The following is a 15,581-nucleotide window of genomic DNA, read 5'->3' as shown; positions in this document are numbered from 1 at the left end:
TGCGCCAAACCATCCAGAATTATGAAAAGCAGGGTTACATATAACAAGTCATAAGTCATCTCTCTCTCTCTCTCATGTCTTGGGGGGGAAGATGTTTTGGCCAAGATTGATATCACAAAGTGAAACCTACTCAGTTCCCATGATTCCTCCTTCCTCCTCTTCATCACAAGGTTAATCCTTTTCGGTAGACACAACACTAACAAAAGATCAGGAAGATATCTTGCAGAGATCCGTGTTAATCCAGGCGCAACAACATTGACCACACCTGTCTGACATCGCAACTTCTACAACATGTCGACACAGAGTGTAGCAAATCCACCAGCGTATCTAACACCACTGGTATTTCTTATGTTTGGGTTCCCTACGGAACAGAAGGCTTGCTTGCACTGTAGGGCCCAAACTTCACTGTAAAGTGATTAGTTGCGGTTGAAATAAAACCTGTATTTCAAATACTGCCACAGAGTCCTACTCACCGAGACTGTTGGAGCTGAACATATGGCCAATGGTTTACACACAGACCGATGGTGCAGGCTATTTTGTCTCTATACAAAATCCATGTACAAGCGACAATCTGTGATGCGAAAAAGAGCATGTCAAAATAGGATGAACTTAGGTTCCATATGTATTTCGGTGCAGAAAGAACTGGGAAATCGGCTGGTTTATCATGAAAATCTGGATTTGAGTGTGATAAATGGGCAGAAGATTTCCTAGAAAATTGATGGCAATTATTTCATTCCACACTGATGCAACGTGCATCTCACCGTAATGAAGCTGAACACCTGGTAGAGTCCTGGGTGGTGCTCACAGCCTGGTCATATGGTAACACTAATAATGCTTAACATCTAACTTATCAGCCATCGTGGAAAAAACAGCAACCAACACAAAAAGTAACACTAAAAATATGAACAAATGGATCTATAGTTACATTGTATAGCTCTCATTTGGTTGAAAGCATGCGAGCATACAAGCATAGTGGCTTTATGGGTTGCATAGCACTGACTGCTTCAACAGACTGTCCAACATAAATCAGGTCTTTCAAATACTGTAGGACCTTGTTGAACAGGGCAGTGTGGTTGACATTTTAGAAACAGGATCATAGGCAATACCGATCTATTTTCTTGTTTTATTCACCCTAAAACTAAATATTGTTTTTCGAAGATGGTGATTTATTGAAAACATGCTCTTCTGTTTATATGTCTTTTTGTTAAAACTTTTATTTCATGTGTTTAGATAATCCTAGGTCATATAAAAAATATTTTGTATTGGTATGTTGTATTGATCCTGACTTATTATGGTGAAGGTGAGGTGAGGTGAAATTTGGTTTAACGTCGCGTCCAAGATTATTGCACTTATATAGCGACGTGTGACTTATTATGTATCTGATTACTAGTATATAGTTTATAGACTACTGTCACTGTCTTTACTGTTTCTACCTTTGCGGAATATATTATCTTCTATCTTGAATCTTTCAACAGGTACTTTTTAAGGCATCAACCTCAAATCAAACTGACAACTTTTTTGATATTTCTTAACTTCTGATAATTGATGAAGAAATACATGAAACTAAAATTAAACTAGACTTGATTCATTAGGGATGTTTATTGCCAGTACATTACCCAGTGACTGTATGTATCAATGCATTGGTTGTATTGACGCCCACAGCCTAAACCCGACATTATCAAATAGCAGCTGACCTCTACTGCGTTCAGAAATACATTAAGAAGCAAAACAAAAAATAAGAGAAAAAGAATAAAAAGTTGTTTATGCATGCACCTTTTCATAAAAAAGTTTCCATTCCAGAAAAATTGGCTGTTTGCTGCACGGGACCCCCAGCATTGTGAGTTACAATGCAAAAACTTTTTTTTTCATATTTAGCCAAATCACAATCATAAACAAACTGAATGTTTACATACCGGTTAATCTATTTGTTTTTCAGGGACCATTTAAGAGCTGATATATATTTCTTAAATTGGCTGCGGTAACATCTTCATGAGATTAGCCGTCTCAACACTGCAGACAAGTTTCTAACAACTTAAATACGGAGATGATCTATGTTATTCGAACACGTCTAGAAAAACAGAAAAAGTAAAGGGTAGGTTAAATAGGGACATCATCAGGAGGAGAGATGCAATTTAACAACTAAAGTGTGCACAGTGAGTGTTGTTTCTCTAAGCAAAGAAACCCTGAGAATTTTCCGAAACGCTGAAGACTCAATAGGCCATTTAACTGTTCAATAATTACCTAGATTTCCTGCAGGCACCATGCTAAGGGAAAGGTGCTTTGTCTGCTCTGAAGCAAGCACCTGCTGTCTCTCTCTATGTAAATGGTTCAGAGATGACCGGTAGGGGCAGGTATAAAGATCAGTGACATTTGTACATGTGAGGAAGCTACCTATATACTATACACACTCCAGCTGTAGGCAATAGACAAAAGGCCTAGACTGTAGGGGGCAGGTACTGTGGATACACACCGTCAGACACTAGGTTCTTGTTGGGGCAACAGCTTACTTTGACTACACTACCACACGGCTAAATCACTGGAGCTCCTTCAGTAATGAGCCTGCCATTTGCTTTAGAAAAACAGCCATTTCTCTAAACGCATAACCTAGTGCAATTGACATAGTAGCTCTGAGATGATTGTGTTTGCTTTCCTGAGTGATCTTCTACATGTTCGTTTGCCAAAGAGATGGTAAACAAACAATAAGCAACACAACATGTAATTTCAACATGTTTTGAAAAAATACATACAATCTAATTATGATGTTAATAATACAAATAATATACTGGTAATAACAAAGGTATTCCATCAACAACACACTTCAGGTCAATTTGATAGATAATACAACAGAAAAACCATTGCATGTTTTTATCTGCCAGTTACTCCAGTGAACACAGATGCTGTCATGTTTCTTGGGCGATGTTGTCATCTGCACAGAGTGCTGTGTAATAACTTGTGCTTGTATGACATCTTGCCCACCTGCTTTTGTTTGTGTTTTGTTTGTTTGTTGCTTAAAGCCGCATTCAGCAATATTCCAGCTATATGACAGCAATCTGTAAATAATCTGATAAGACCAGACAATCCAGTGATTGTCAAAACAGTACATATTCACATAAGGTTTGGCACCACTTTGCCAAATGGAATTGAATTCTACAATTTTTAAAGAATACCGCTCGTTAGTAATTTCCCATGTCAAGTTAATAAAAAAGAACCAAGATGACTTGACCACTGTTGTTCCTTTGGGTTTTCTAGTATGCTCGTAATACAAATTAAACGTGTCCTCAAACAGTACCTAATGAGTGAACCAGAGACAAACACTTTCAAAGCCAAGTCGTACATCCTAGTGGTTTAAGTTGCAGACTACACACCTAGAAAGGCAACTCAGTAGGTCCACACACGGAACTGGAATAACAATCCCAACTATATTTATACACCAACACCTATCCACAACCCTCAATAGCTTCTGACATTTAAATAAAAAGTCATAATGAAATTGCAAGAAAGTCCGTCTCATGAATCATCTGGCTGATGACGGCAGTGTTTACAACACTCTTCATGCACAGAAACCTCTACATCAACATTGTTGGACTGTATCCATTTAACTAACGATCCTCCCTAATTACTACACAGCTACCCCTCGCACACCTCTGAAGGTGATTGGCAGCCAACAGGCGGAACACATTACCAGGGATGTTTTTATTTCATGTCCGACTTGGTTACTGAAGAGGAGAAAACATGTCGGCACAAATCCCTCATACTTCTCTAATTCCTTTCGGCCATGTCACAGAATCAAGACACCTACATGAAAAAATCAGTTCATTTCGGTTCCAGTTTTATCTCTTCAATGTTAAATCTAAAAGAAGACTTTTTGATTGTTATAGATGCATTTTCCTGCTGTTTAACCATTCTCAATCACTCACTGTAAATTGCAGTTGTGATTGTTTAGGTCTAAAGGAAGCTATATCTATCAATTTGGGGTAATGGTCCTGAAGAAGTTGATCTTTGAACTTTTTATACTCAAATACATGGAATAATTCCATTTAAATTAAAAACAGAGAAAATAAATCCAATATGCCTCCTTCCTCCTAGTTTAACTACAATTGATTTGAAGCTTCAGTTTCGATAAAGAGAGAAAAATATCATGATATATAACTAAGGGCACTTCATTAACGTTGCAAAATCAAAGGTTGGGGTTCCAATAATATTTACAAAAGGGTGGCAATATATTTCTGGCCGGAAAACCTGACAAACAAATACTTAGAGAATGTATTGTAAACTTCAGTAACATTACCACAGCTTGACTCTTGGCACTACTCTTTCAGTCACATACTGTGACATGTCTACCGACGTATCACAATGCTTTGACTTCCCGTCTGTAGTCACAATAGTGGTGTGTACTTCAGAACAAAAGATTACAAAGACCCCTTCATTTAATCTAGAGATGTCAGTCTGAATAATGCTTACAGGATATCTGCCTGCACGATTTTATTGTGTCTCACTGAAGAGGCTCAAGCTTTATAGTGAAAGATATGGTTTGAGTACATACAGCAAACACACCTGCAGACCTACAACAACTTTCACTTCTCCCTGAATCTGCCTTTTCAACCTACGGAAACTATTATGCTCAACAGATGCCACATCACAAATAATTTCCGTTATAATCAAAGAGTCCGAGTTAGTTTTTGTCATTGTGTCATGGTAGAATGGCGGTGAACCAAGAGTTGTGTCAGTAGTACAGGAACAGCCAGAATGTTGGTGAATGAGCTGCCAAATATTGCAATGATTGCAGTATGTTCTGTTTTCATTCATGTTCAATTATTGGGTAAGGATATGAATTTATGGATGAACAACTTCTTTATTACAATTAAGAACGACGTTTCGGTGTAGGTTCTAACACTGTTATCAAGCAAGTCAAACGGTGTTAGAACCTACACCAAAACGTTGCTTTTAATTGTAATAAAAAAGTTGTTCATTCATAAATTCTTATCCTTACTTAGTACTCCAATTTCTAAATGCTTATCAAAGAAGTTCAATTATTGGCCCTAATCTTCACCCAAAAAATCTTTTAATACATTGGTAACAAAATCCAAAATATCCCAAGAGTGATAATATTGCTATCAGTATTCTCATACAAATACATTATCAGAAATTGTTTGTTTGTTTTTTGTTTAACACAGCTCTCAGCTATATTCCAGCTATATGACGGCGGTCTGTAAATAATCGAGTCTGGACCAGGCAATCCTGTGATCGGCATCATGAGCATCAATCCATGCAATTGGGATCGATGACATGCAACCAAGACTGCGAGCCTGACCACCTGATCCCATTAGTCACCTCTTACGACAAGCATAGTCACCTTTTACGGCAAGCATGGGTTGCTGAAGACCTATTCTACCCCGGATCTTCACGGGTCACGTTATCAGAAGACTCACTGTCCTGCTATATCAATATTTCAAGTTTTGATGACAGTCCTCCCACTTCCTATTCTCTGGTGAGGGCTGTATGTAGATGGAGACACGAGTGCGTTACAGAGCCTTGCAAATATAGTACCATATCCAAATGTCTTTCCCATGCTTGATCACCTGCCTTCTAGAATTCCCATGGGCTACATACCTCACCGACTTGTTCACTTAATTGAAAATGTGATACTTGGTTCCCATATTGAAATATTTATACTAAAAAGGCAAACATTTTTATTGTAGAGATCAAAAAGAAATTGCTTTTCTGGGTCAAAACATCAAACACAACATGGAGGTCCACAATACATGCTAGGGGGTACCTACAAAGTCTTCAGCTGTTCCCCCGTGTTCCTGCTTTGGCCAAATACTACTCACGCTACATCTTGATATGATTAAACACGCTGATCGTCGCAACATGATAGATGTAATATTTGTACAAGGATAAAAAAATCATTTGTGTAACTTTTTGAGCTGTTTGTATGTATGAGAGATGAGAACCTTCCTCCATTTTGTTTGCTTTGGGAATTGAAGCAGTACTTTCAATATGTAAAATGGATGTCTTTGAAGGAAAGTTAAGTCATTGGATAAACAAGAATTAATTGAATATGACGAATGGAAGGCAATGTAAATATACCCTGAGGGAGGCTCCTTGTAAATTTGCTCTGACTATATGGGCTTTATTTTACTCAGGAGTCAAGATAATTAATGTAACACTTGTTCGTATGATCTTAAATGTACACATCGGCTCGATACAGTACTTGGATTAGGCATCTGTTTGTATCTAGCTTACTATATTGACATTACAGTCACTGGTCATTGGCTAGTCCAGTCTAGGAGTCACTCAACAAAAACCTGCTTGAGTGGTACACTGAGAAGACTTTCACATGATAGACAAGGTTGAAACAAATTATTCTTATTCAGCAGACCATAAATATTTTTGAAAAAATAAAATCAGAAAAACTCTGAATGACAATCCATGCCAGAGGGCACAGTGATGATTGTTTGGTCGCTTGTTCATGTAACGCTGCACTGTAATATTCCAGCCATGATGGGAGACGATAACATGCATCAACCAAGTCAACCCAATCCTGTTAGTCGCTTCTTACGACAAGCATGGGTTACTAAAGATCAGCACCGTGAAGATCCGGGTTAGATCCATGCTCACCGTGACCATGCTTGTCGTAAGAGGCAACTAATGGGATCAGATGGTCAGGCTCAATGACTTGGTTGATGCATGTCATTATATCACAACCGCGTGGATTGATGCTTATGACATCCATCACTGGATGTCTCGTCCAGACTCAATTATTTACAGACTGCTATCATATGGCTGGAATATTGCTGAGTGTGGAGTTTAACAAAAAATATAATGTCACCGACCATCCGATGTGACTGAGAAACTTTTTACATTGCATTACCAAATTTTCAGCCTTTACAACAAAAACAATAAATTGCACCTCAGCAACATAGTTAATATCAAGTTTTGTGATGAAAGGACAGACAACTTTGCATAATGACATCGGACACATCAAACCCAGTTCTAATCCCCAAGGGCTGGTACTAAATGTCAATATGCATGTGAATAACAAGGGCACATAATGAACTAAGTTGGAAGTTCCCCTGGAGTATGTTTGATCAGAGTTGAAGTATGGGAGTACTATAAGAGTCATGGTGCTAAGATCCTTCCATGGAAAGTGTCCATGATCTTAACTTTGAACACATAAGAGCAGCAAATCATTTAAACATGCAGGGTATGGAGACAGCTCACTAATAAATCCTCACCCTCCAGCTGTCAGTACTCTTACAGTGAGTAATTTAAGTTAGACTTAACGCTCTTTCAACTGTATGTTTTGTTAACACATGTCAGTTTGTTTGTTTGTTGTTTGACACCGCACTCAGCAATATTGCAACTATATGAGGGCGGTCTGTAAATAATAGAGTCGGGATCAGACAATCCAGTGATTGACATCATGAGCATTGATCCACGCAATTGGGATACAATGAGATGTATCAACCAAGTCAGCCAGTCTGACCACCCGATCCTGTTAGTTGCCTCTAACTTTGAGAACTTTCTCTAATATAGATTATGCTTTCATACCTCCCCCTGGCAAGTCCCATAAGCTGTTCTCATTAACAAACAATGTGATAACAACATAGACGTAAATAAAGATATGCCAAGATTAAAGTGGTATAGGCCGAATATGCTATTCTAAATACAATTCGTTTATACAGCCATAAAACAGCTTAAACAGTTACATTTGATAAGGATTGAAAGTATATATGACTGTCAAGATTAATTTATATGAATAATAGTATTTACTTTTCTCACAAACATATGTCATGCGATTTCTCACTACTGTGAAATGAGTGGGGGGAATCCCAAAAATCTTTCTTTGCCCGGGGCACTTAAAAACACTGACAAAGAGAGGCGTTTACTTAAACCATACAAACACGTAGTGCATTAGTGAACAAAACTTTGTTCAAACATTGATGAAACGTGAATTATTTGATAATAGTTACATAGGCAATCACATACCCTTTCCACCCTGCTGTTTTCTGTAAAAACAATCTGCATTATATAAAAGAAAATGTTGACTGTGATGTATATTTTCAGTCTATATAGGGGATGCATATAACCAAGTCAACAGGCCTGATCACCCGATCCCATTAGTCACCTCTTGCTTGGCCAGGTTGCTGAAGACCATCGATTCATAGCATTGCTATCATGTATGATGTATACATATCTGTACCAGGACAAGTATATTGTTTGTATTTTAGTGTCGCCCTTTTTCCAAGGCATATCATTTATGTATTATTACACACATCTTCCAAGACCAAGACACCAGGGACGTAACTCTTTGCTAGAATTGTATTTCTGCCTCATTCAGACTGCTGACTAAACGAGACTTAAATCTCAGTCCCACGCAAGTCTGAATTAGACAGATTCCACTCCAAGGTAAAACATGAAAAATACATTTTCAGAGAATTTCAGTACATTAAGTTTGAGTGTGCATGTGATGGTTACTCAACTGCCAATTGGACCAGTCTGGAGCTTATATCCACTTCTCAGCTTTTGATAGTATGTTCTGGGCATCCAGGGGGAGATTGGTAAGGGTAACTGGTTGCTAGGAGATGTCACGTGAATAGTATTAGATATTGCCTAGACACTCACATATTTTCAACTTCATTAGAGTTGAATATATACTTGTGTACATTTCAATATTGCTCTGGAAGTCTCTCAATAAATATATCCGAAAACTCCCAAGCAAGTCTACAATATTTGGTTAAAGTTCCAGGAAATGAGGGGCGGTCAGGAAGCCTCATGGTTAAGCGTTAGCTCGTCATGCCGAAGACCCAGGTTCGATTCCCGACATGGGTACTATGTGTGAAGCCCATTTCTGGTTTTCCCCTGCTGTAAGATTGCCGGAATGTTGCTAAAAGTGACATAAAACCATACAAACTCACACACTCCAGGAAATGAAGGGATTATATGGTCTCCTTAATATAACACATTAAAAGTCAACCTACTTAATTTCTGAGAGTGAAGTGTGTGGGAGGGAGTAGGAAGCCATACAGTCCCACTTTGAGAGCATAGAACACCAACAATGGGCTCCAAGTACTCACCTGGAAACTAGAGCTAAGGTCTCCTGTGTGGACAGTACTTGAGTTGACGTGTGTCATTAGGTGGTGAACATTTACAAGCTGCATAATCTTGCCTTTAACAGACAGTTGAGGGTCAAGCACATTTCAGTGACTTTAGAAGAACAATACTTTGAACAAATTTCAGTTGTATCACAAGGTGGAAGCTTAATGTGAGGGAAGACCAAAAGTAATGCATTTAACTGTGACAGCTTCTAGCATCACATCAAACATGTGATATTATAATAGCCATAATTACACAGTTGCCATAATTACATCGCTGACGACTGCCTCCATGGTCTAGTGGAGAGTGAGTGAGTGAGTGAGTGAGTGAGTGAGGTTTTACTCAGCTTATAGCAATTTTCCAGCAATATCACTTGAGGGGACACCAGAAATGGGTTTCATATATTGTACCCATGTCGGAAATCAAACCCCGGTCTTTGGCGTTTTGGGCGAACGCTTTAACCACTAGGCTACCCGACCGCCCCGTCTACTGGAGACAGAATCTGCACAGAAAACGGAAGGTTGGTGGCTGGATTCCTGTTAGCATCATGCCATAAGATCTTAAAGATGGTACATGTTGTAACTCTGCTGTTTGTTGTTTAACGTTGCACTCAGCAATATTCCAGCTATACGACGGCGGTCTGTAAATATTCAAGTCTGGACCAGACTATGCAGTGATTGACATCATGAGCATCGATCCATGCAATTGGGATACGATGACATGCGTCAACCAAGTCAGCAAGCCTTGTCATCTGATCCTGTTAGTCGCCTCTTACGACAAGCATAGTCACCTTTTACGGCAAGCATGGGTTCCTGAAGACCTATTCTACCCCAGATCTTCACTGGTCTCTAACTCTGCCTCGTCATTGGCATTAAGGGGCTAAAACAAGGACTTGCAGTCAGTATAGTACTGTGTCTGAGTAGGGTGTCCATGTTAAACTGCAGCATGGTGTCTGATTGGGCTAGCACTATGAAACCCGGACTAGTATGGACTGGTATGATTACACGCATGCACAATCATACACATCGCTGTAGTGCAATAATCTACATTCACATGATCTCCCTTCACACAGCTGACACCTAAAACAGAATTCTTTCCTGAAATAAACTGCTCATCGTGAAGATTACCATAGGACTAGTAAAAATTAAAGAAATTTGGAAGGTCTGGTGACTAATAAGAGCTATTTTCCAATATTGACCTTCAAATCAGATGCTAAAAAACTTGTTAGATTCCGGCTATAATACGACCCACTTCTTCCCCCGATATAGACTAACATTTAGTCTCTGAAATCTTATATTACATAATATCCTTCTTGACTCTAAAAATAAAAATAAATTCCCTACACTGATTTGTGGAATAGAGCTAGCATGATCTGGCTAGACTTGCTTTTGTATGCATTTCTAGATTATTATTTTTTCATAAAATAAATATATTCCACGGTCATGGTGCAGGACTAACCCCGATACTATGTCTTTAAAACATGTTACTCTGTCTCACAGTCCCTGAACCACATTATTTTCCCCTCCGCCCAGACCTTACTGTTTTGCTTATGATAGCCATATATGAAGCAAATCCTGATTTTCTGCAGGTTCTGAATCTCCCATTTTGTCGGTACAGATTCAAATACTATAGCATCACATCTCACGGACTCCAAGAACCCCCCAAGTTTGAATACTGTTCAACAGGAAGACAGATATGGCATGCATGAGTTACCTGTCAAGACGTGATGCCCTCGATTTACTTGAACCATGACTTCAATATTGAGGCAGAGATAGTCCGACAATAACAGAAGTTAGGTGTAAGGGTAGCCTTGCTCCAAGTCTACTGAATGAATAAGTCCATGGGTGCATAGTAATTATATGCTTACAATAGGCAAGTCTAGATATGTGGACAGTAAAGACTCCAGTCACTTACAGGGACAACTTGTTCTTACTATTTACTAGTGCATAATCTAGAAATTAAGATTTAAACTAATAATTATTAACCAAGAGACTTGTGCAAGTCTAGTGTAAGGGGGGCCATGCAGGATTTTTATATGTTTATCTCTTTAACACCTTTCATGTATGATTTGAATGAAAAGATTCCACGGGATACAGTACAAGCAAAACAATCGTATCTGGTTTAGCCAAAGACGACAAAAACATTTGGCATGGAATCTCCATCTGGGCATGTGTTGTCAGTCATGAGCAATTAGCTGCGACCATGACTTCTTGTATTCACCAGCGTTCTCTTTCCCCCCAAAACAGTTTTTTGAGAAACAGAAACCATGACTGGAGCTATGTGATGAACAGCAAATAAATAAAGAACAAACAAAAACACTTCACCGAAACACACAGGCTTCTGAGGACAGAGGAACTAATTTTTTTATAGAATATATTTGCAATCTAAACCACACATTTAGACATAAACAGGACACGATTCAACTTTCACATCTAGAAAATATGTTTTCCATAATTCTGGACATATGTGTTGATATCAGATAAAGGAATACCAGGGTTAAAAAATATAGTTTGTTTTCACAAGTCCAAAGAATTACATGTGTCTTCTCCAGAATTACCATCTACTTCAAGGTAAAAAGTGGTAGTCCACAAGGAAATGTAACCAGTCCTTCCTGAATTATACTGCCGGTTGTCTCAGACTAGCAGACTTACCGTATATGACCGTAGATAAGCCGATCTCACAGATAAGCCGAGGTATTAACTTGGTACTTAAAATCTGGGGGTATGTCAGACTTCAACCATTTACAGTAAAGATACAGGAGTGTCTCGCTAAATATAAACATACAGGGCAAAATAGATTTTGTATGTATCAGACATAGCAGGGACCATAAAGTTTCACTGACTTATTATATATAATGTATGCATGAACAATTTGTGATAAAACCCACATATTTGTGATCAAAACCAATCTCATTAAAATCAGGTCTTAGTTCTCGCTACCGCTAAACTAAGATCTGAGGACATCCCCTTACGGGTCACGTCAGACTGACCTTGCGCAAACTTTGACCGACCAATGGGATGACCAATCAGAAGGAAGCTTTCTCGTGCTTTACGGGACTAATTTCAAATTGGTGACTACACTTCGAAACATATTTTGACAAATTCTCGATTACAAATTTGAAACCTGAACAAAAAAACATTCTGGAATGGCTAATAGATGGTCTAGATTGTAAGGATTCAGTCGTTAAACCACTACCTATCGTTCGGAATACCCCATGTTAAAGTTTTCGAGGTTGCATGAATAGAAATCAGATTCCGACTGTCACTTTCATAATCTGGTAAGCGACGCTCTGATTGGTCAGATGAAAGGTTGTTCTGACATGACCCCTGATGGGATGTCTTCAAATCTTTAAGCGGTAGCGAAAACTAAGGTCTGATTTTAATGTGATTGGATCAAAACATACAACTAACAAGAAATGTCTGTACCAAGAAAAAAACATAAAGTTATCTTTAGTTCGACACAAATACATTGCAATACAGATACTTCCCAGACAGTGTAGTTACACCTTCTTAATATTCATACTTTATGTATTCTAATATATGCGTGACTCAATCCATCATAGGCATACAAAGTACAACTTTCCAGTTTCTACAACGGGAATTGTATCAATATTATATCTTTAAGCTCAAGATAGGATATTTTTCACAAATTCTGGTTTTCCTTTCATCTATTGCTTAAATAATTCACGTTGTACATTTGATATAATCATAACCAGGGCTATGCATTCGCACTTTTGTGTATTGTCGGATACTTTTTCTGCATGGAACAATTTGACAATTCACTATTGAGGTTTTGTGAGATCTCGCTTTTTCCATCAGAGAAACAATATGTTGACATTTAATTATCAAACTACAACAAATATTACTTTTAATGAGTCAATGTATGGCAGTTATGATATTTGTATCCATTTCCTGTCAACTAAGGTTTGTTTCAAGATGTCATAAGCGGTAATATGATCGTGGTTGCTGTAAATAACGGTGAGTTGGTAAAGCAGACCTCATTGAACCGGGAAAACGGAAGTTGTAAGTACTGGATAGACACCGAAATGTCAATATTACTGAATGAAAGTATGATAAAAATTTATAAAATAGATTACAAACATGAGTCCAGATATACAATTAAACACTTTTTAATACGATGGTGTTAAACTTCGTAATTCATTATGGATTTGTTGATAATCTATTTCCGATGACAGATCATGACGAGACATAGTTTTAGGTTGGGGGTCTGGCTTATCTACCACACATAAAATTTTGATACAGATTTCAAGGAGCAAGTTAATACCTCGGCTTATCTATGAGCTTGTCTAATCTACGGTCATATACAGTACCAGATAAAATCAGCTTGTATTGATAAAGTGTATCGTAACTGGAAATGTATATATACAAAGAACATTTTATTTTTAAAAAAGATACATATAAAGTACAGAGGACCGATTTAGCATATCTACATCTGAGTGAGTAAGTGAGTATGGTTATACGCCGCTTTTAGCAATATTTCAGCAATATCATGGCAGGGACACCAGAAATGGGCTTTACACTATCTACATCTGAAGTTGTACACATGTCAAATAAGAGTGACAAACCCCCTTCCTTCATAATCAGAAATCTCTGATAAGAGCCGAGTCCTTTGTACAATTCCAACTAAAACCTAATGAGCAGCACTCTGCATACTGAAATGACATTACTGAGCTAAACAGGATGCCATACCGTACAGCAAACGGTCCGAGATTTAAAAATCAATTAAGTTTCATGTAAATAAATAGTCATTTTTCCTCACATTAAATAGAGATTATTTATCTGCTGCTGCCATACATAATCACTAGTTTGTTGGGAAGGCAGGGAAGATGATAGCTTTACGAGTGATACAGTCAAAATGGGAACATCTCACTTGCAGCTCTCAACGCTTTTACAGATACAGGTTAGAGGGAACAGAAAAAATAATCTATTCCTTACATAATATATGGGAAATAAAACTGCTGTTTATTACCAGAATGTAAATAAATGGATAGAGGTATTCTGCTGCTTTAATGTATAAGTGAAGAGTGATGGTCCATTACGAATTCAGTTGTATCAGAAGCAAAAGAAAACCATTTTACATAAATCTTTTCATTTCATTTCATTTTTTCAAAGAGTAAATCTTGTGCTAATTCAGTTGTGCAACTGTGCTGTAAAATATTTACAAGAAAGTTGCACATGATGTTCACAAATATACTCTTTTCCAGAGTTAACAAACTTAACAGAATTGAAAGAATCCACTTTTACATTAACCTGTGCTTTTACATGACAGTTGAGTAGAAATATACTACTTTCCTGACAGCTACATATACTACTTTCCTGACTTAACAAGCTAGATAACATTGATTAAATGCATAACAAAATTGTTAAAAATAATTTAAAGGTAAATAACTACCATTAACTATGTAAACATGAACGAAAAACTTTAACAACTCTTTTCAATTTCAAATAGAAAAGTCTCCCTAGTTAAAGGGTAATAGTATTTACCCCACAGATTGCCTGGTAGTCCCAGGAGAGAGGGCCAGTCCATGATCAAGTGAGCGTGTAGCCTGGAGCTGTATGGTATCCTGACATGCTCCTACAGTGAGAGGGAAGAATGGCACCACTGACTGGCACGGGAGGCAGCAGGGCTCTGAATGACAGCTTCCTCATCACTGGCCACTGAGGCAGACAGCAGCCCTCATGGGAACTACGCATACGACTTGCTGGCAGTGGAGTGGGAGGCACAGTCCACTGTGGCGGGTGGGGATCGAGGGCGTCAGTAGATGTGGACATAGCGCTGGAGTTATATTTACCTCAAACCAATGTTGCATATAAATCTCCAAGAGAATAATGTACATGAGGGCTGTTTCTATGGTTGAAGTTTCTAATGAAAGCGATTGATTTTTAATGTGTGATTGTCGAGACTAATTATTATGTCAGAATTTGAAACACTCAAGTCATACACATACCCATTTAACAAACATGATGGTGCAAATTGTATTTCTGTTTCATCGGATGTGAAGGAGTGCTTGACTTTTGTGAATATTGAGCAAATGTCACTGACAGAACAAAACTGACACAGGGTCCCCATGTTGAGGAGAATCCAACAGATGACAGCTAGTGAAAGCATTATCCACTGGGCCATAACAGGTGCTTCCGATTGCCAACGCCGCCACCTTGGCCATTGAAAGCCTCCCTTTCTAAGCAGTGGTATTTATCTATAAAACCTGTTTTTATGAAGGACAAGGAGCACCTCAATCTGTGCCAAAAACATTTGAGTCTATTTAGTTTGAAATTGACAGTTTTCAGATTTTAATAATAATAACAGGCCATTTAAATTGGTCATGTTTCCACACTACTCAGCGACATGCTCAAAGTGCTATTATTATCCCTGTTAGTAGATCAGGGTGCACTCAAGCATCATTCTCAGCTCCCTGGGGAGTACACAACTTCAGCTGCCTGTTAGGGACTAGAAGGTTAACA

The 15,581-nt window shown here is 38.2% G+C and overlaps 1 protein-coding gene across 1 annotated transcript in view; it reads right to left on the bottom strand.

The window, feature by feature from the left end:
- Positions 1–14,704, bottom strand: part of LOC139454373 (suppressor of tumorigenicity 14 protein homolog) — a 67,830-nt gene extending 53,126 nt beyond the window's left edge. The window contains exon 1 of the mRNA XM_071236032.1: positions 14,604–14,704. Coding sequence (XP_071092133.1) covers positions 14,604–14,646 — 43 coding nt within the window. The 5' untranslated portion in view covers positions 14,647–14,704. The remainder of the gene's footprint in view (positions 1–14,603) is intronic.
- Positions 14,705–15,581: the final 877 nt, after the last annotated feature.

Source organism: Haliotis cracherodii, unplaced genomic scaffold (assembly GCF_022045235.1).
Source record: "Haliotis cracherodii isolate W230 unplaced genomic scaffold, xgHalCrac1.p SCAF_10, whole genome shotgun sequence".
Taxonomy (NCBI): domain Eukaryota; kingdom Metazoa; phylum Mollusca; class Gastropoda; order Lepetellida; family Haliotidae; genus Haliotis; species Haliotis cracherodii.
Note: the sequence above shows the minus strand (reverse complement) of the source record. Positions and strands in the feature narration are given on the sequence as shown.